This window comes from Papio anubis, chromosome 8 (assembly GCF_008728515.1).
Source record: "Papio anubis isolate 15944 chromosome 8, Panubis1.0, whole genome shotgun sequence".
Lineage (NCBI taxonomy): Eukaryota > Metazoa > Chordata > Mammalia > Primates > Cercopithecidae > Papio > Papio anubis.
Window position 1 is genome coordinate 83,766,716 of NC_044983.1, and position 23,015 is coordinate 83,789,730.

Here is a 23,015-nt window from a genome sequence, read left to right on the forward strand (position 1 = left end):
CTTGAAAACTGGCACAAGACATGGATACCCTCTCACCACTCCTATTCTATATAGTATTAGAAGTTCTGGCCAGGGTAATCAGGCAAGAGAAAGGAATAGAGGTATCCAAATAGGAAGAGAGGAAGTCAAACTATCTTTGTTTGCAGATGGCAGGATCCTATATCTAGAAAACCCCATTGTCTCAACCCAAAAGCAACTTAAGCTGATAAGCAAGTTCAGCAAAGTCTCAGGATACAAAATCAATGTGCAAAAATTGCTAGATTCCCATATGCCAACAGGCAAGCAGAGAACCAAATCAACATCTCACGTTTAAGATATCTGCAACTGCCCCATGCTTGCCTGGTGCACTCTACCCAACAACCTCTGAACTACATTAGCAATTTCCAATGAACTTTTTATGTTGCTTAAGGTAGTTCAAATTGGCTTTTTGTAGCATGAAATGAAGAGTCTTGAATGAAAGTCTTGAATAAAATGCTCATATTCCATCAAAAATTAAAGTATCCATTTCTTGTTTTATTTGAAAACAAATTTTGTCCTCCTATCATTTTGATAGTCATGGAAGCAACCAATCCGTTAAGAATTAAGAAGGAAATAGAGAATGTCAAATAGAAAAATAGACAATACCAAATTTCAATTCTTGTCAGGCTGGTCATGCTACATCCTCACCATCAATCTTAATTTAATAGCAATATACAAAGATTCTAGAATGAATTATCCTAAATAAAGTAACTAGTATCTTAATTCTTTTTTTAGTTTAATAATTGACAATTGAAAACAAATCAGTCCCCATTTCCCTTAGTCAGAATAAAGGACAGTATGCCTAGTATCACAATAATTACTTAATACTGCTCTGGAACAACTAGATACTATAATTGTCTAGAATTAATAAGAGAACAAAACACAGAAAAGGAGGCAAAATTAAGTATAAATGATATAGCCCTGTATCAGACTACTCAAGAGAATCTATGGAAAGAATACATAAAACCTTATGATTATCTTTCATATGATTATATGAAAATATACAAAAATTTATAAATTGATGAATGTCACTTGGTAAATATATCAGAAGATCCCATTCTAAACTGCAACATAAGAAAAATGTAATAACTCCATATCTCAGAAAGCTGCAAACCACCACTGAAGGGCAGAAGCAGAAACTTCAAAATAGTTTTCCCAGAAATGTTTAAATAAATCTGTGGACAGAATTGTATTCAGAAATAGACTGAAATATGTGTCAAAATTAGTATATAATAAAGGCAGCATTTAAAGCATTGAAAACATCATAAATGCATCACTGGCCACAATTCTTCACTTCACCCTGTATCTATATCCTTGCCATGCCACATCAGAGAGACAGTGTATAGCCAAGCTCCTTGACTTTGGACCTTGCCATGCAGCAAACTTGCATTTGAACAATCAATGTGTTCAAAGGGACGTTGTGTTAATTATGAGGGTAAGACTTATGAGGCATCACATGTGAATGCTTGCTCTATAATGCTTTTGCCACTACCAAGGGAACATGTTCTATTTTGTCAGTGGTTCCAGGATCATGTCAGATACATGCAATAGAACTGCCCCAGACAAGCTATATAAAGCAAGAGGTGCCCAAAGCCACCCATGGTTCCATAGATCAATGGCATCTGTCTTAAGCCATTACATACTATAGTAGTTAGTTCTCAACAAAGCCTGAGCAAGTGTGAGGGAAAGATGTATGACTCAATATATAGTGTTGAAGCACCTGTTCAGTAATTTTAGGAAAAATGGGTTAGATTCCAGTTTCCTTATCTATACTAAAAGTATTTTATGTATTTCAAAGATTCATGTAGATAAAAAGAAAAAAGAAAGTGGTTTCTTTGAAACTTTTGAAATGCTGCAGATTTGAGGAATACAAAACTAAAAGTTACAACATAGATGACTAATCTTAAAAAACATTACAAAATCAAAACATCAACAAATTCATTTTGTGACAGAAAGGGGCCAATTTTAATATATAGAGAGCTCATATAATCAAAAAGAGAAGACAAAACACAAGTTGGCAGAAAAAGGAAGTCTTCATAATTTAAAAAATATAAATAGTTTAAAACACACAAAAATTCCCAATGCTGCTATGAATTTACACTTGCAAAAAAAATTAATATTTTACCCAGCAGATTAGGAAAAACTTAAAAGCACTGGCAAGTGTGTGTGGAACCAAGCATGCTCAAGCATTGTTGAGTGACAATTTGGCAGAATCCACTACAATTATAAATAAATATAGCCCTTAGCGCAGTAATTCCACTTCCAGAAATTTTGTTACATAAACTAATTAACTCACATGTACTTAGATATTACGCTGCATTATTTTTTAATTATAGAAACAACTTTTAAAATAACCTCTTTGTCCAGCAATAGGCTATGGTTAAAAAAATTACAAGTTACAAGTTATTAATACCATACAAGTATGAAGTTGTTCTACATGCATTGATAGAAAAAAAATCTCCAAAGTATATTGTTGTGTTAAAAATATACAGAACATTTTATACAATGCATTTTTATGGGAAGGAAGGCAGAACATTTTATACAATGCATTTTTATGGGAAGGAAGGCAGGGGAGGGAGGAAAGTCTATAAAGAGGGAGGGTGGCAGGAGGGAAGGGGGAATTGTGTGTGTGTCTAGAAAATTTCTGGAAATTACTTAAGTAACAAAAAGAAAACCTTTCTTTAAAAAATAATGACTGGAACCTGCAACTCTTGGGCAGATGGCTGTCCTCAAAGAAAAGGCTCCAAGTGTTTCGTTACTCTAATATGATCCTATAATAAAAGCCTCATTTTTTCTGTTAAACACAAAAGTGAAAAATGGACTGTTTAACATTCTAAGACTACACTTCCTCTACTTTTCCTAACATGGAATTCAGATAGACAGCACATGTATCAATGAAAGACTAAAGAAGGTCTCATATTCTCTGTTTTTATCCTACCTATCACCAATATGGACGTGTTCAGCAAAAGCAAATCCATCATATATTTAACATTTATTGAGTCAGCTATTCATGGGCCTTCATTATTGTGCCTGTTTGAATACTATGATCTAATTTTAATGTAAATTACTTAAAAGAAATTCAAATTATTATGTGATTATTGAGTCTTCAAGTTTTACATGCTAATGGACACAGCGACTGACAGTGTATGCACCTTTTTCCTCATCCATGTAGCTCAAACAGGGATGGAAATCAGTTAAGACCTCCAGTGAAATACAAGTAAAACTGTTTTTGCTCTTTTCTAAAAATCATTTGGTGAAGTGCTGTTCAATAATAGCAATAACTACAACTGAAGTCACTGAACTAAAACTAAGTTATTTTCCTTTGATATTTTCCCTAAGATATTCTGATACACACCACTGGGGAAAAAAATGACTAATTTTAAAATATTTTTAATGCCAAGCCAAAAGGCATTTATATAAATGTTCTATTGGTGAATGAAGATAGAAAGTGCTATTTATATGAAAAACACTGTCATATGATGGAGATGATTTTTTAAAATCTCGAAGTCCAAGTTGCTCACCAGTTGACCATTAATAACTAAGATAAATATGACCCCTGATTATTTGAAGTTAAATATTTCTAATAAAGTAATTGAAGTAAATGTAAAGTAAAGGCACCATGCTGTCATCCAGTATGGGCTAAACGAGTTAAGAAAAAGGATCCTCAAGGATCTAGAACCAGAAGTACCATATGACCTAGCCATCCCATTACTGGGTATATACCCAAAGGATTATAAATCATGCTGCTATAAAGACACATGCACACGTATGTTCATTGCGGCACTATTCACAATAGCAAAGACTTGGAATCAACCCAAATGTCCATCAGTGACAGACTGGATTAAGAAAATGTGGCATATATACACCATGGAATACTATGCAGCCATAAAAAAGGATGAGTTTGTGTCCTTTGTAGGGACATGGATGCAGCTGGAACCATCATTCTCAGCAAACTATCGCAAGAACAGAAAACCAAACACTGCATGTTCTCACTCATAGGTGGGAACTGAACGATGAGATCACCTGGACTTGGGAAGGGGAACATCACACACCGGGGCCTATTATGGGTGGGGGGAGGGATTGCATTGGGAGTTATACCTGATGTAAATGATGAGTTGATGGGTGCTGACGAGTTGATGGGTGCAGCACACCAACATGGCACAAGTATACATATGTAACAAACCTGCATGGTATGTACATGTACCCTAGAACTTAAAGTATAATAATAAAAAAAAAAAAGAAAAAGAAAAAGGACAACTATTGAAATGGATCAGAAAATACCAGCTACATTAGAAATTAAAACCCATGAATACGGATGATGTAATCCACTCATTTTTCAGTGCATATCTAATGAGCACTCTACTTGCATGGTGGTGTCTGGCTCATGGAACACACTAACGACCAAGACAGATATACTCTGGCTCAACACAAAGTTATAATTTTCTGTGAGAGACAGCTGTGAATCTATCACACAAACACCTTGTACAATGGATTAGTCGTACAGGCATTCAATTTGTTCTAATGTACTGAATTTGCCTATGTGCCCCAGACAAGAAGAAAGAAAAATAGTTATTTCTGTCCCCTTAAATTTTTCTACTAGCAAGTATGAACTTGGCCTACATTTTTCTAGACACAGGAAGACCAAAAAAATGCACATTAGGATGGGGAAGAAATGAAGGAATTAAGCATTTTGATAAAGACTCTATGGTGGACCTTGATATATCCAAGAGGTAAAAGGGGAACAGCACACCTGCTAGAGCCGAGATTATCAAAGTTTGATCCAGGAACCTCTGAGCGTCCTAAAACTTTCAGGAGTCAAACAATCTTAATAAGATGTCATTTGCCTTTTTACTCTCATTCACTTGCATTTGACAGTTGAGTTTACCAGAGCCTATGTGATTTATAGTATCAGGAGTGTGAATGCATAAGGAGATATGAGAATCTAGCTATTTTTTGTTAAGCCAGATATTTAAAGTATCTGGAAAGACCTAAAACAATGTTACCTTTCTTACTATTATTTTGCTGTGTAAAATTATTTTCTCATAAAAATGTTATTTATAACATGACTTATTTTTAATGAATTTCTAAATAAGTATTTTAAAATTCTCTCAGATTTATCTAATACCATAAATATAGATAGATATAAACCATAATAGAAGCTTTTTTGGGTTTTCATTAATGTTTAGTAGCAGACAGGCATCTTTAATGTGAGGACCACTACACTAAATCACAGTGAGCAGAAGATGAACTCTGAGCTACAGGGCTAGAGAAAGCGGTGAGGCTGATAATGAGAGGGCTTGCATGCCATGTTATAAATAATATAACGTGTCAAGACCAGAGGTAATGAAGATTTAAAACAGGGTTGCAACCCAAAATAGACATCAGAAATAAAAAAAAAACTTAAGATATACATTAGAGGAAATGAGGCAACTGATTAGAAGTAGAGAGTAAGGGGCAGAAAACTGCGGATTTGGTGTCCACTCTTAACTTGAACACCTGTGTGGTAGGTGATGCCAGCACAGTGGTGGGAAGTAGTGTCAGAGGAAACACTGTGACAGGGCAGATCAGAACATCTGTCATTGTACACAGTAAGATGGATAAGCAGACGATGGGAATACAGGCTAGAGCTGAGAAGAGAGATGCCAACTGGAGATAAAAACTGGCAGTTCTCTTCATATGGGTATTTTAAGCCATAGGAATCCAAAGACAGATTCCAGAGTCAGACATGGCTCAAAGCTAAGCCCTGATCACCCAATCTTTTATAGTTAGACATTTTATTTCTATAGAATACTGTCATAAAGAAGACTGCAACCTATTCTTTTCCCTCTCAATTTAGGCTACAGCATACAAGTAACTACCAGCAGTTATCCTTATTAGGTTGGTTACTAAGAACTGGATTATATATTCAATATGCAATTTTTAACAGCTCTATTGAGGTATGATTGCTATACAATAAGTAGTACATATTTTAAGTGTACAACTTGGCAAGTTTTGACATACACAGAAAACTCCACCAGAGCCAGGAAAATTAACACATCCATCACCAGCAAAAGTCTTCTCTGGACTCTATAATCTTTCCCTCCCAGCCCTCCTGCCCTCCTCCCTCAGTTCCTAGGCAATCACGGAACTGCTTTCTGTTGCTAAAGATTAGTGTCCATTTGGGCCAGGCATGGTGGCTCACGTCTGCATTCCCAGCACTTTGGGAGGCTGAGGCGGGCGGATCACCTGAGGTCAGGAGTTCCAGATGAGCCTGACCAACATGGCAAAACCCCATCTCTACTAAAAATACAAAATTAGCTGGGTGTGGTGGTGCACGCCTGGGTGGTGCTACTTGGGAGGCTGAGGCAGGAGAATTGCTTGAACCCAGGAGGCGGAGGTTGCAATGAGCCTGAGCGGAGATTGCGCCATTGCACTCTAGCCTGGGCAACAAAGAGGAAATCTCTGTCTCAAAAAAAAAAAAAAAAAAAAAAAGTTGAGTGTCCATTTTCTATAATTTTATTTAAAATAAATCACACAGTATGTGTTCCTTTTAACTGGTTTTGTTCACTCAGCCTAATTACTTTGGCATTCTTTACTATTTTACAATGTATCGATAGTGCATTCCTTTTTATTACTAAGTAGTATTCCATTATATGCATGTATCAGAGTTTTGTATGTATACATTTTGATGTTGATGGATATCTGTGCTGTCTCCAGTTTGGGGGCAGCTTTTAACATTTTATGCCATGTTGTTGTGCTGGACATAAATCTTTCAGCTTTTGTGTCTCTGAAAAATTCTTTATTTTGCCTAAGTATTTGAAATATATTTTCATTATGTACAGAATCCTAGATTGAGAGGTATTTTTCCTTTCTGTATTTTCAGGATGTTTCTCCACTGTCTTTTCCTTGTATTATTTCTGACAAGCAATCTGCAATTATTTGTTCCTCTATATGAAAGGTGTCTATTTTTCTCTGTCTGCTTTTATGATTTTTCTCTTTATCACTCATTTGAGCAATTTGATTATGGTGTGCCTTACTGTAGTTTTCTTCTTTTTTCTTTGTGCTTGGGATTCATCAATCTTCTCGGATCTGTGAGTTTATGTATTTATGTATTTTTCATCAAATTAGGAAAAGCGTTATTCTTTCTATCTCTCCCTGTTTAAGAGACTTAAATTACACGTATACATGTTGTATTAGCCTGTTCTCACACTGGTGATAAAGACATACCCAAGACTGGGCAATTTACAAAATAAAGAGGTTTAATGGACTTACAGTTCCACATGGCTGGAGAGGCCTCACAATCATGGTGGAACGCAAGGAGGAGCAAGTCACATCTTACATGGATGGCAGCAGGCAAAGGGAGAGCTTGTGTAGAGAACCCCCCTTATAGAACCATCAGATCTTATGAGACTTATACAGTATCATGAGAAGAGCATGTGAAAGACCCTTCCCCATGGATTCAATTACCTCCTACTGTGTTCCTCCCACACCACAAGAAAGTTCAAGGTAAGTTTGGGTTGGGGACACAGCCAAACCATATCACGTGTATATTAGGTAATGCGCAGCTGTCCCATATCTCACTGATATTCTGTTCATTGCTAAATTTTTGTTTCGTGTTTCTGTGAATTACTTCTATTTCTGCAATCTAAAGTTTATTTTTTTCTTCATTAATGGGTAATCTGCTGCTAACTTCACGTTTATTTTTAATCTCATATATTGTAGTTTTTATCTCTACAAGTTCAATTTCAATCTATCTTCCATATATCAACTTTTGGACATAAAGAATATAGTCATAACAAATGTTTTAATATTTTTATCTGCTAATTATAACATCTGTGATATTTTTGAATCAATTTAAATATATACAATTTTCTCCTAATTAGTGTTTTTTTGCTTCTTTGTATGCCTGACAATTTTCTATTATATGCTAGACATTATGAATTTTACCCTGTTGGGTGCTGGGTATTTCTGTATTCCATTATATATTATTAAGCTTTGTTGTGAAATCAGTTAAGTCACTTAGAAACAGTGTGATTCTTTCCAGTCTTCCTTTTAGGTATTGTTAAGCTGAACCAAAGCAGTGTTTAGTCCAGAGCTAATTATCTGTCATAACTGAGGCGAGACACTTCTAAGCACTCTCCCCTTTGCCCTAAGAAGTATGAGGTTATCCGGTCTGGCTGAAGGGAGCAGGCACTATTGTAAGGCCTTCATGAACACTGGGCATGATTCCCTCTAGCTGTTTTGGTTGATTCTTTCCTTGGCAACCAGTAGTTACTTCATAGGAAGACACAGATCAGTTCTCAATTGCATACTCAAGGGGAACCCTGGGCAGATCTCTGGTGTTTTTGCTCTTCGCAGTCCTCTTCTCTCCAGTATTCTGAATGCAAGCCACCTTGGTCTCCTTATACACTCAGCTCCACTCCTTAACTCAGAGTCTGTCCAGCTCAACCTGGGTTCCACCTTCCTGATGCTATGGCTGGAAACTCTCTCAAGGCAGCAAGTTGAGATAATCCTAAGGTTCTTTGCATTTGTTTCCCATCTCTCAGGGATAACTACTTTATTACCCAAAGTCCAGTGACTTGAATATCATTGTTCAAACATTTTGTCCATTTTTTGGGACAGGATATGCATACCTCCATTTATTGCATTTTACCTTATTGTACTTCACAGATAATGTAGTTTTTACAAAGTGAGGTTTGTGACAACCCTCCAACAAACAAGTCTATCAGCGTCATTTTTCCCACAGCATGTGCTCACTTCATGTCTCTGTGTCACATTTTGGTAATTCTCACAATATTTCAAGGTTTTTCACTAGATGATATCTGTTATGGTAATCTGTGGTTAGTGTTCTTTTTCTTTTTCTAACACTTATCAAATTTATTTGACTATCGAATGTTTCTGAGAAATATCTTGTAGCATTAGCTTCTGAAGAACATATCGTGAGACACGCACTAAAACAGAGACCCAAAAACTCACCTAGGGTTCTAGAATTAAAAAATACAGACTCCCAAACCTCACTCTATGTACTAATCTCTGATGTATTGTAATTGTTTCAGAGTGCCACAAACTCTGCCCATTTAAGATGCCAAACTTAGTAACTAAGTGTGTGTATTCTGACTGCTCCACTGACTGGCCACTACCCCATCTCTTTCCCTGTCCTTGGGCTTCTCTATTCCTTGAAACACAACAATATTGAATTTAGGTCAGTTAACAATTGTACAATGGCCTATAAATGTTTAAGTGAAAGGAAGAGTCATACATTTCTCACTTTATATTAAAAGCTAAAAATGATTAAGCTTAGTGAGAAACCACATTGAAAGCCAAGACAGGCCAAAAGCTAGGCCTCCTGCACTGAACAGTTAGCCAAGTTGTAAATGCAAGGGAAAAGTTTCTGAAAGACATTAAAAGTGGTACTCCAGTGAACACACAAATGATAAGTGAAATAGCCTTATTACTGTTACAGAACAGGTTTGAGTGGTTTGCATAGACCAAACCAGCCACAACATTCCCTTAAGCCAAAGCCTAATCCAGAGCAAGACCCTTACTCTCTACAATTCTATGGAGGCTGAGAGAGGGGAGGAAGCTGCAGAAGAAAAGTTGAAAGCTAGAACTGGTTGGCTCATGAGATTTAAGAAAGAAGCCATCTATGTAACCTAAAAGTGCAAGATGAAGTAGCAGTGCTGATGAAGAAACTGCAGCAAGTTATCCAGAAGATCTAGCTAAAATAATCAATGTTAAGTGTGTATCCTAAACAACAGATTTTCAATATGGACAAAACAGCCTTATATTGGAAGAAGAGGCCATCTAGGACTTTCATAGCTAGAGAGGAAAAGTCAGTGCCTGGCATCAGAGCTTCAAAGGACAGACTGACCTTGATAGGAGCTAATGCAGCTGGCAACTTTAAGTTGAAGCTAGTGCTTATTTACCACTCTAAAGATTCTATGGCCCTTAAGAATTATGCTAAATCTACCCTGCTCTATCAATAGAACAACAAAGCTTTGATGACAGCATATCTTTTTACAGCATGGTTTACTGAATATTTGAAGTCCACTGAGACCTACTGCTCAGGAAAAAGAGATTCCTTTCAAATTATTACTGCTCACTGACAACATACCTGGTCACCCAGAGCTCTGATGGAGATGTACAAGGAGATTACTGTTTTCTTCATGCCTGCTAACACAACATCCATTTTGCAGCCCATGGATCAAAGAGTAATTTCAAGTCTCAAGTCTGCTTATATAAGATATACATTTTGTAAGGCTATAATCACTATGCCATATATAGTGATTCCTCTGATAGATCTAAGCAAAGTAACTTTAAAACCTTCTGTAAAAGATTCGCCATTCTAGATGCTACTAAATATCCTCATGATTCATGGGGGGAGGTAAAAATAACATTAATTATTCCAATCCCTATCGATGACTCTGAGGGAATTAGAAGTGGAACCTGAAGATCTGACTGAATTGCTGCAGTCTCATTATAAAACTTTAATGAATGAGGAGGCTTCTTACAGATGAGCAAAGAAAGTGGTTTCTAGAGATGACATCGACTCCTGGTGAAGAAGCTATGAACATTGTTGAAATGACAACAAAGGATTTAGAATATTACAGAAACGTAGTTGATAAAGCAGCGGCAGGGTTTGTCAGGATTGACTCTAATTTTGAAAAGTTCTACTGTGGGTAAAAATACTATCGAACAGTATTGCATGCTAAGAGAAATCTTTCATGAAAGGAATAGTCAATCAATGTGGCAAACTTCACTGTTGTTTTAAGAAATTGCCACTGCCACCCTCATCTCCAGGGCCATTACCATGATCAAGTTAGCAGCCAGCAGAATCAAGGCAACACCCTCCAGCCGCAAAAAGAAGACTTGTCAAAGTCTCAATGGTCCTTTAACAATTAAGTATTTTTAATTAAGGTATGTACATTTTTTTTAGATATAATGCTCTTTCACACTTAATAGAATATAGAATAGTGTAAATATAACTTTTATATGCACTGAGAAACCAAGAAATTCATGTCACTCACTTCTTTGTGAATTTCTCTTTATTGCAGTGAGAAAACCAAACCAGCAACATCTCTGAGGTATGTTTTTACTTCCTTCAGAGGAATTGAGAAAGTAGAAAAGATTTTGTAAAAATCACCTAGATTTTCACCTTTAAGTTGGTTTAGAAATAGTCCTTCTTTGATAAGGTAATAAACAAATTATGTGAGCGCTGAAGGCTACATACAAGAACAATCTTAGGGCCTGAAGATGTTTTTTACATCTGTTGGTCAACTACCACGTTGGAGTTTCTATTCTCTCTACAATAAAGGCAACAACCAGCCATCAGGCCTATTCTCAAACAGTGAGGAGGAACTCAGTAACATTTGAGACACCTGATCCATCGCTGGATTGATCTATCTCTGAAAAATGCCGCTTTATATTAAACTAAATAAATATTTTAAAAACAATAAAATAAATATATTTCATTTTAGCTTCTACTCAATAGATACAATATATATGAAAATAACAAAACGCCAGAATTCATAAAACATGCCAGTCAGTAGCCATAGACACACACATTCCTCCCTGCAGGGCATTGGAACACCCGTCTCTGACAAAGATTTTTCATTACATTTTCTGTATTGTTCAATTCTTTTAATCTTAGAATGTAACCAAATCTTCCTGAACACTTTGAAAATCAGATTTAATGGTAAACTGCAATATAACAAATAGTTGACAAATAAAATACTATAATTTAATATTGTTTATATTTAAGATTACAGCATACATGGATTACCAATTATCTAATGATTTAGATAACTGCAAAACTATAATGAGTACCACAAAAGCAATCTTAAATCAACCAATCAAATCAACAATACCCTATTCAGTTTTTACACCAGATAAGACTGTCTGCTCAGGATAGGTTAATATTTTTCCACTACACATATTAGTTATACTATTTTAGTTTGGAATACAAATGATGTTAGTAATGGAACTGGATCAAATTATCCATACTGGGAACCTGGAAGTTAATTCTCACCTGTATTTATTTGTTTGGAAGCCTGGGTATGACAGTCAGCCTGCCCGCTTTGACTTTAGGCTATTCCACTTCAGCACTTCATAGCAATGTAACCTTGGCAAGTTCCTTAACCTCTGTGTTGCAGACCCATCACTTGTGTAACAGAAATCGTCATACCAACTCACAAGATTATAATAAGAATTAAATGTGTCTATATATGAAACATTTAGAACACTTATTAGGCACATAGCTTGTGTTTAACCAATGTTAACTAACATTGTTTTTTTAATTATAATTAAAATTCAGTGTTCAAATAAATTCCAGGTATTTCTAAGTTGCTGGTTATTTGGACCTTTGTCTAATCAGAATATAATGGCAGAATGTAGGTGTTTCTATGCTCCCAGTCATCAGAGGGAATTCAGGGACTGAGACACCATATTATTCCTACTTACAAAGGAGACTGCTTGGCAGTGTCTGGATGCTGTGGTTATAAAATCCATGCTACAGACAGGCAATAAAGATCACATATCCATTACATAAATGGCCCAAACAAGGCAAAGGCTACTTAAGCAATTTGCCTGAGTCACCCATGGAGCAAACAACTTCACTCAATCCATCATACATAAGCAAAACAATGAGTTATATGAGTAGCACTGTTGTAATACAAGGAATAGCCAAACCTCCAAAAAGGATTTTAGTCATATCCTAGTAATACTCTTGACTTAGTAGTGCTCTTGCTCTCTTCTATGTTTGTTCTCGATTTTATATAAATCATTGAGTATACATTCGTTTCTCTAAGCTATTTGAAACTATTTTACTTTATTAACGATGACAGAGGGGAGGGGTAAAAATGTGACTTTTCATAATTTTTCCCAACTTCTAAGCCTGAGGTCCTGCAATATAAGTACAATATGAAGTTCCTAAGATGCCAACTAGATGAAGCAAGTAGAGCATGAGAAAAGGAACTGCAATTGTTGAGAGTAAAGAAGGAATGAATGCACAGACATTAGAACCTAAAATAAAAACAAATGTCTAATTATTATAAACAATGAGAAATTACTAACACATGGTAGGAATTCAACTGTGAAAAGTTCCCATGGAAAAATGCCTCCACTGACATCATTTGGGGTCTGACTGCCTCAGTTGCATGCAGAGGCACATGCCTACATTCCATTGACATCACATCAGGTGCAAGCAATTTGGGGACACGAAATGAAGTTTATAAAAGTATCCAGCTTCCCCTTAAAAATGGCAGTTTATTCCTCCTTAACTTAAACGCGGTTAAAACAAATACTGTAAGATTCCATTTCAGTGAGTAGTTTATTTGGGTTTCTTTGGTCATTTGAATACATCACGCTAAGGACTATCTCTCTTGAGAACAGTTATCTGTTCTCAGGGTCCATGATTTACTTCAATAATCCGTATCTCACTTAAGTGACTAGACTAAAAAAACTTACAAAAAATCTTAGTGATGGTTACGAGTAGCTTATAATATTTTAACTAAATGCTAAGGCGTGCCCTAATGCATTAGCAAGTGCCTTTGTTATACCCCAAGCTCTATCAGAGGTCAAATAATAATCTGCTCAACTAAAAACATTTCGTAGGCTCCTATTAAAAGAAACCACATTGTTTCACACTTTTGTGGATCATTTCTTACATATTTTTAAAAGGAAGAATAGGTTAAAGCTGTATTTTAAAATCTGCTTTCATTGAAAAGTATTTATTCAATAAGGACTTATGGTAAACATTAGAAATTTAAATCACTTTAGTCTTATGAGCTTTTAAAATTGGATTTTTGCTACACATAATCTAAAAGGCATTATCATATGAAATTTATTCCACCTCTAATCTATAAAACCACAATTATTTCATTAGTCATTTTAGTTAAAACAGGAACACCAAATACACCTAGTCACTACAATGTATAGGTTTTGACCTATTGCACACCTAAAAATAAGAGAAATGTAGAGCATTCCTGCATTATAATATTCTTTGTTATGCTGCCATGCCCAGAACATTTTTCCCTAGAGAAGTGCTAATTTCCTTCTTAGTTCATCAAATATGTAATTACTGGTGCCAAGTGGCTCTCAGTAAACCAGCTTACATCTTAAATCGTGAACTGCGTTCATTGATTTCTCCAAAATCTACAATTGGCTATGATTCATTTTGCAACATCTGATTGCACCTAGTATCTGTCCTTGGTTTTAAACCAAGTTCTTCCAAGCCATTGGAGTCTTTAAACAGCTCAATAGCTCCCTCTAGCCTCTTTTTATATACCACACCAAGAGGTCACATTTAATCAAAGGTTACAGGTTACACTTACTCTCTTGGCTCAGCTTCTGTCATGTGGCCCATCAAGCTATGCCACTATCCAAACCTAAGGATGCACAATGCCAAACAGTTGTGGTGAAACACCAAGCAAAAAATATCCATTCACAGTGCTAAATCATAGGAAGCAACAATCAAATATGGTTTCATGAAGAACCTCAAATCTAAAAATAACTTCCCCAAGTAAAAGCAAAATAAGGCAAGATAAAATGTGAATGTCACATATATTATTACTTAGTATTTTGTTCTTTTAGCATGAATTTTTTTATTGTTCACATAAACTACATATTTGATAAAACAAATGCAATCTGATTTTTCATACTCAAAATCAAATATGTGGTGAAGAACAAAAAAACCCTCAAAGAACACATGCCCAAATTATTTCCCACAATGGGCAAATGGAGAATACAGTATAAGCACTTTATTTCACTACAAAACATGTTTATATTTGTATACATATACAGAGAGACAGATTTAAATTTTGAGACACTCCCTTCCAAAAACTGTTAAAACTTAGATTTTGAACTTATTCCAACTTGCCTTTTTATGACTGAAGTACCACTTGTAGACGGTATTTGTTTTTCAAAATAGCACTAAATTATATTTTCAAAATTAATACTTAGGATTTGCTACCTTGGCCAAAACTAGATTTTAAAATTACATATCATTTGCTGCCAATGTATTTACTACTCAGCGGAGGACTAGGATGATCTCCAAAATGGAACACCCTTTGGAACTACAGATGATAACACATGTTAGATTTAAGCTATACATTCTGTATTTCCTCATTACAGTTATTTTAGAAAAAAAATCTCAACTATCTACCTTTGTGATTCAGTTGTTACCAAATTTGCAGGGTCAATATTGCATTCCCCACCCCCTTTGGCTATATAAACTAAAGCTTCTAGGCTTACTACTATCAAATTTCGAATTTGGAAATGGCCTTAGTGACAGTTTAGTTCACATCTCATTTTTGCAGATGAAGGTATCAAAGAAATTACATGTTCAAGTTCAAAGCCAGGTTAGTGAAACAACCTGAGTTAAAGCCCACCTCCTTCAACTTCTCCCCCAGTGCTCAATTACACTACATTGCTAGCTATCTTGCCATTCCCGATGTTATATGGATATGATCTGTTTTTCACTAATTTTTTTATTACTGTAGAAAACACTTTTAATTTTTTTCAGTCCATTCTTATCCCTCCCAATACATAATTTTTAAAAGACTTTTTGGTTGTTGTTCAGAATTTGAGGTATGACAGAGCTGGCCTAAGTTTTTTATTGAATCCTGCCCATATTATGGGAAGGAAGCACTTGGGGTTTGATCCAATTAAAATAAAAAGGTCTACTGAATTATAAAGGCCTATTTATTTTCTATGGCATTAGAAAAGATGAACAGATTTCAGCGAACCTAATGTTGTAAAAGAAGGTGTGAGCTGAACTTGATATTCTATGATAGTAACAGATGACAAGACAAAATGTGAAAATCACATTCCTGAACTAAACTGTCTAAGAAAAACCTACGGGAAGAAAATGTACTGATGTTAGCTTGGTTGATTTTCAGTACGTTATATTTTTAATAAATGGAAAGGTGTTTAAATAAAATCTTCCTAGACCAGTTGATATATCCTAACCTGATAGATGTTTATGTCATTAGATGCTATGGTGCCAATTACCTCCTTATCAACCTTTATTTTCTATTAATAATAATGACATGTGGCTAGATGTGGTGGTTCATGTCTGTAATCCTAGCACTTTGGGAGGCTAAGGAGGGAGAATCACTGAAGCTCAGGAGTTTGAGACCAGCCTGGACAACATAGTGAGATCTTGTCTCACTGAAAATTAAAAAAAAAAAAAAAAAAAAAAAAAAGCTGGGTATGGTGGTATGTGCCTGTAGTGCCAGCTACTCAGGAGGCTGAGGTGGGAGGATTGCTTGAGCCCAGGAGGTTGAGGCTGTAGTGAGCTATGATCATGCCACTATACTCCAGCCTGGGCAACAGAACAAGATCCTGTATTTAAATAAATAAATAATAACAACATCTACAAAGTATTGAATGTTCAACCATGTGAAGGCATATTTCAAGCTATTAGATATATACACATATAATATATACACATATATATGATATATATTTACTTAATTATCAAAACAACCCTATGAGGCAGGTACTTGGAGTATTCAGATTTTACAGACAGTTAAACTGAGGCTCACAGAGATTGACTAATTAACCTGTCTCTTACTATAAAACTTGCAGACAAAAAGGATGGAATTAGAACCCAGGCAGTCTAGTTCCAGAATATGTGCTCTTAATTACTATATTTCTACACAATATAAAATGAATTGATGAGTATTACTATATTCACAGATATTTAAATTTTGATAGAAAGTCATATGAAAATTAACTATCAATTTCAAACATACATGCTGAAAGGTCCAACACTTCTTGAAGGGCTATAAAGACAGAAATATTTCTCTTCCAATGCTGAATACATTTAATACATTAATTCAAGTGTCCATTTTTGTTTTTTTGGTCCCAAAATAATTCCAATTGGTCCTCTACCAAATAGTCTGAACAAGTACATTTTGAGTAACCAACACAGGTCAGTAATATAGATTTACATACAGTTATTGATTAATTCAAATAATTATGCCACTAAACAAGTGCCCTAAAATTTTCTTATGTTAATAACCTTAATTAAGAAAAAGTGACAACTTCATGTTCATCATTTTTAACCTGATTCCACAGACAGAAAAGCTGTCACTGAACCCAGCTGTATTCTTACTTGGTAACAAAGTGAATGAAAGACAAAACCCAGCTGTATGGAGAGGGATGAACTTGGACTATTGCTCTCTCTGAATTTCTCAAGGGGATAGTAGGAGAAAACACACCTCACTGGCATATGCTTATCTGTAATGGTTTCATTAATAACCATAGCCCTGAGTGACCCAGCCCAGGCAACTCTGAATAGAGAAAGGCATACTCCAGGTGGGACATGTAGGAGAAGCTAGAGAACGTTAAAACAATTGAGCCTCTTGTTCTCCTTGTCATAGCTTTGGGCCCTTATGAGCACCCTAAACAGCCAGCATATTTGAGACATTTTGTTAAACCTGCAATCTTGCAGTACATAAAAATCTTGATGAATCAGTCATACAGCCCCTGTTGTTGACCAGCTATAAACTGCTACAGTGGAGAATTATAGGCTATATTCAGGAGACAACCTTTATTCAAGAAGGCATGGTACCATCATTCTTCCATGTCCAAATGAAATAATGCATCTTGATTTTTTAAGCAATCAAAGAACAAGAGAAAAGCAAAACAGTGTCCCAACATAAGACTGTAAAATTCTATAAAATACAATATTTTATCTCTGAAATGTCTCATGATCAATTATTACCAAATTTATATGCAATACAAAAGTACCCAATGCAAACTCTGACTTTTTAGGTACATGCAGGCAAACCTGACAAAGATGAATAAATCTTAAATCAGTTAAGTAAACATATTGCAAGAAAAATTTAGGAAATAGTTATACTCAATTCATATTTGTCATAAAAGACCCCTTTGAAATCTAAAATATTCTGCTTTCTTTAATCAGGAACAACAAAATCAATTTTTGCCTTATCAAGACTTTTTTGTCACAAAAGAGTAATCATTTTATGCTTTGATATATGCATCATTTAGAGTTTTATATGTTTTCACTTTATCACTAAATGGGCTTGAAAAATTTTTCCTCCCTGGAAATGTACACTATTGTTTAGAAATTGATAAGGAATATGTTGCTCACATAAGTAATATTTGACAAACTATTCAGAGTTGATGATATGAGAGGTATTACTATCATGAACTATATTCTGTCTCAAATTTCATAACAAAAATGCTCACAGCATACCAAAAAAAGCCACAGGATCATGAGCATCCCTATATGAGATAGCTATTTTAGGAACAAAATGATTTTTAAGACAGTAGATATTAAGTAATAATTCTTTATTAATAATTTAGCTGCTTCTGACCAATGAACACCTCTGATTCAGACTGCTGTCCAATGACAACAGTTTTTGACTTTTAGTTAATATTAGCAGTGTTCCCCTGCATCATGCTAATTATCACACACTGAAAGACCAACTCTTAAAAAAGGGATTCAATGATATACAGAAATCTTTACCTAAATGAGAATATACTGAAGACTTAACATTAAAAGTGTTCCACTTGAAATGAAAGGAGAGCAATGTACTGAATCTCTTCCATAGTACTACTCCTGGTAGTGTCTGACCCTTTCTCAGCTGTAAGAGATGTTCCTTTTTGCTTCTTAAAAGCAACCTAAACAAACAAAACCAAATGCACTATCTTTCTGTAACAGGATTTTATCACCATATTAAAAATATCTCTCACTTCAATAATTGACAATTCCAAATATTTATACTCTCAAAAATCAAACAGGAAAGAGTTAACATGACTACTTCTAGCCAGCCACCCTCCTCTAATCCCCCACTTTCCGGAACAATATACAATCTTAAACCTTAAATCATAGAGATAAAAAGAATGGGGGGACCACAAATTGTTAAGTTTAGTGATGAATAAAGCAATGTAATCTTAGTTGTCAGCATAACAATCATCCCTCTGAAGCTTTGTTCCAACTATAATAACTTTGTGTGCTTACTGAAAAAAAAAAATTATGATCATATGAGCTTCATGCATGACTGATATCATTACTGTTTATTTTAAGGCTGTCCTTGAGAATCAATCAAATAAAACATGCCCAGTGTGTATGTTTTGCCACCAGAATGAGGAACACAATGTAAGTGCCTCTTCTGGAGAGGAAGTGATGGACCATTCTTCCCATTAGTGTTTCCTATCAAAAAGAAACATCAAATAGAAGCGAATCAGGCAGCAATTTATGTCAGAAAACATCCTGTCATTCTGTGTTCTTGACAATATTTTCATTTTACTAGCAGCAACTCTTAAGATCTAAAAAAAAAGGGGGTATCATTACACATAAAGAAGCTTATAAATCCAACCAAAATGAGCTCAAGAGCTTAAAAATACTATTTGGGGATAACACAAACTATGGTATATAATCTGCTCTAAACCATTAAAAACTTCCCATTTTAATAAGTGAGGTTTTAAAGGTCTGAGATGGCACATGACTTCTTATCTGTCATGCTTAAATCTGTATAATAAATAATGAATAGAATAACTTAAATACTCTAAAAATGGGAAAATAACTATTTTCTCCACAAACATAAACCATTTTCCCCACACATCTTAATGAAGAAAGATAAGGGGTCATTGGAATCCAAAATTAAAGAAATTTTTTTAGTACAATCATAACTTTTTCTTGCATAATAATATCTGAACTTACTGAGGGATTCCAATATAAAGAAATACAATCTTTCATGTTTAGTCTCACAAAAAATCTAATAATCATCAAAACTCATGTTACCCTAATCTCTGAAAGCAAATCTAATACTTTCCTAAAGCAGGTAGCCATCAATCCAGGCTGTCTTTCCCTTCCCTTAGTCAGGAAGACACAACCTTGCACTTACTTTTACCACCTCCCCCACACTCCACCTCACCACCATCACCACCAATCTGAAGCAATAGGCCCTTCTGTTTATAACATTATAAATAACAGCTTGCCACTTTAATTCCTCCAGCCTATGAACTAATCCTTCATTTCAACATTAAATTATCTCTTGATTTAAATGTTAGGTACAAAAATGCATCTGTGGCACGTAATTCCAAAAGTTCAAATTTGCAATAAAAAAAGTCTGGACTTTCAAGCCCCTGTCTCTTCTTATCCAGAAAAAATAAAGTTGTATTTTTCAAAGGGTTAAACCTTTTTAGTTTTCAAATTGGGTTTTTTTGTGTAATTTATTCATACTTAATATCTGTAAAGGTCTTTAACTCTTTTGATAATAGCTCTTACTTTTTCAAATACTTTTTTTCTGTACTAACCATCACTTATTATATGAAATCCTAAGAACAGTTTCTATAAACACAGCTATATTCAGAATATGCCTTTACACATGGCATTTATTATCTATATTCTGTATATCAATTGGTTACACAAAGCATGTTCAAATACTGTGCAACAGGTCTTGCTATTGTGTAAACACACACTCCCAACAAAATGACAATAAGCTTTACAATATCAACAATAAAAGAAAAAAAAATCACATTATTCCTTAAAGAATTATTTATAATTCGTTTGAGAGATCAGAGGACATCAGATCTAATCAAAAGAAGTAAATGTTACTAAGGCCCTCTTACTGGCTTTGCATCCCACCGTATATGTGATAAAGTTGTGTTACAGCCCAGGTGTATACACGCTTTAATTGATTTATTGCACATTACTGGCTTCAGTGCTGACTTGATGACAGGAAGAGTACTTTGGCAGAGGTCTGACAAGTCCCTATCCTTAAGTTCCCTTTTGCTTTGTGCCGTCTGTTCCCAAAGCTATCAAAGTAAAGCAAATGAGTCTAAAACCTCCCCGTTTTGCCACAAGAGTGTGAAATCAAATTAAAAACACACCTCAAAACTATTACATTGGGCCACGTTTATTTTCAATTGGCGGGGGAGGGGGAAAGAAGACACTTAAAAAGAGATGGATTTCATGTCCTCTGTGTAGCCAGATCTAGTTACAGTGTATTAAGTTATGTCTAAATGAAAAAAAGACTCTCAAGTGTTTTATCACAAAGTACTGTTATTAAACACATCTAATGTTCCCACGCTCTCCTCCAGATTCTCTGATTTTTAACCTCCTTTGTTAGGCATCAAACACCGGGAGAAAGATTTCAGGAACAATACCTAGGCAGCACATGATGCCAGGGAATTAATTCTGTCTTCCCCGAGCTGTGTATCCATCATAAACTCAAGCTGCCTTATTTAGCTACACGGTTGCTATATGTAGGACTTCTCTTCCTTGGGTGAAAAGCATGGACCGGCTACAATTGTGTCTTTGAGCGCGCAGCATCGTGCTTTGTGCTGCCGGGGATAACGGATTCTGGGTCTCACACGCATCCGTCACCTAAGACACCCTTCACTGAACCAGGGTCTCGGCAGCTGGAAGGGAAACAATGTGTTGGGACCCACGCTGGTCTGAGCTACAAGGATCCCAGGAGTGAAGGAAATGTTTCAGGGAGCAGCCCAGGCAAGGGGGGAGGAAGAAAGCCCTCGCACTCTTACCTCCACATTGAAATACTGCTCCGTTCCGCAGACTGTAGCACATAAAATCCAAAGCAAGGTTTGCAAGAAAAACACCCCCGAATGATGCACGAAATCCAACCGTCTTCCAGTGCTGAATGTGAGTAAGATCATAGTGAACTGTGCTTCAATGGATGGACGAGCTCCCCTTCGTTTTCTCCCTCTCTCCCTCTCCCTCCCTCCCTCGTTTCCTTTCAAAAAAAAGTCCTCCGGGTGGGTAAGGAGCCTGCAGGTTCACCCACAGCCGGGCAAGGGGAGGAGACGGGGGCCCCGCGCTCGGCAGCCCCGGAGAGGCAGCGACGAAGACAGGGTCAGCAGTAGTTCCTGTTCACCATTCTCCGAGGTCAGTCACCGGGAACGTGGCGCCCAAGTTCACCGGCGGTTCCGGCTCAAAGCTCCGAGTCGCAGCCGCAGCAGCAGCAGCCGCCGCCGCCGCCGCCGCCTCCAGCCCGTGCGTCCTCCTCCCTCCACCGCCTACTCCTCCTCCGCCGCCGCCGCCGCCGCCGCCCCCAGCTCCTGCGGGAAGGGCCTCCGCCGCTCCTCACTCTCTTGCCTCTGCTTCTCCTTCCCTCCTCTCCTCGCTCCCCTCCAGAATGTTCATCCGTAATCTACATAACTCCTCCTTCCCGGGGTCTGCCTGGCTCTCGGGGCCCTTGGCGCGCGCCGGCGCGCGCGCGCGCGCACACACACACACACACACACACACACACACACACATACACACACCACGACACACACACACACACGAGCATACACACAGCCAGATACACACGGACGCGCGCTTCTTAAAGGAGACGGCTCATAAAGGCTTCCCCACTACGGTAGGGCACACCGGAGGTATCCAGCCCCCGACAAGGGCCCTGGTTTGAGCACAGCTCTTCAACAGTATCTCCCATCCCGCATCCCCGAGGCAGGCACCCAAGAACCTGGGCGGTTCCATTCTTTCTTCTCGCCCACCCCGCCGCCTCGCATCTAAAAACGAGTGCGCCCCTCCCCAGCCATGAGCTGGGTGGGGCTCAGGCTGAGGACCCTCGTGGGGCCTGGGGAGCGGCCCAACCCCTGGTCCTGGAGAGCGGTCAGCATTCTTGAGGAAGCGGCCCTGGAAGATTAGGGGCGCTGGGAATCAGAGGAGCGCCTGGTCACTGAGCGCCGCTGGGTGGTTCGGGTCGGTGGCCGGGGCTGACCAAGTTTGGGAAGCCTGAGATAGCAAATCTCGAACGTCCAAAACTTTGTTGGGGTCCGCCGAGCTTGTGGCCTGGTGTCTTCCTGAATCCCCTCTACCATAGCTACATTCCGCCTTCCAGGCTTGAGGGTAGGCACAGGGTTTTGGTGGGGGACTAGACAAATACAGAGGCGGGATGAAAATGCTCACTTTCCAAGTGAATGGTGGACACACGCACACACTGGACCCGGGAGAGGTGGTCCTGGGTGCTAAGAGAACATCTGACGGGAGGGATGGGGGCCCTGGAAAGAAACCGGCT

At 37.1% G+C, this 23,015-nt stretch overlaps 1 protein-coding gene and 1 pseudogene across 1 annotated transcript in view; one reads left to right on the forward strand and one right to left on the reverse strand.

Moving 5' to 3' along the window:
* The window catches only part of MMP16 (matrix metallopeptidase 16), a 297,659-nt gene extending 275,646 nt beyond the window's left edge, over positions 1–22,013 (reverse strand). Inside the window, exon 1 of the mRNA XM_021942484.2 lies at positions 21,517–22,013. Coding sequence (XP_021798176.1) covers positions 21,517–21,648 — 132 coding nt within the window. The 5' untranslated portion in view covers positions 21,649–22,013. The remainder of the gene's footprint in view (positions 1–21,516) is intronic.
* An 879-nt stretch (positions 22,014–22,892) lies between these two features.
* Positions 22,893–23,015, forward strand: part of LOC116276309 — a 174,460-nt pseudogene continuing 174,337 nt past the window's right edge.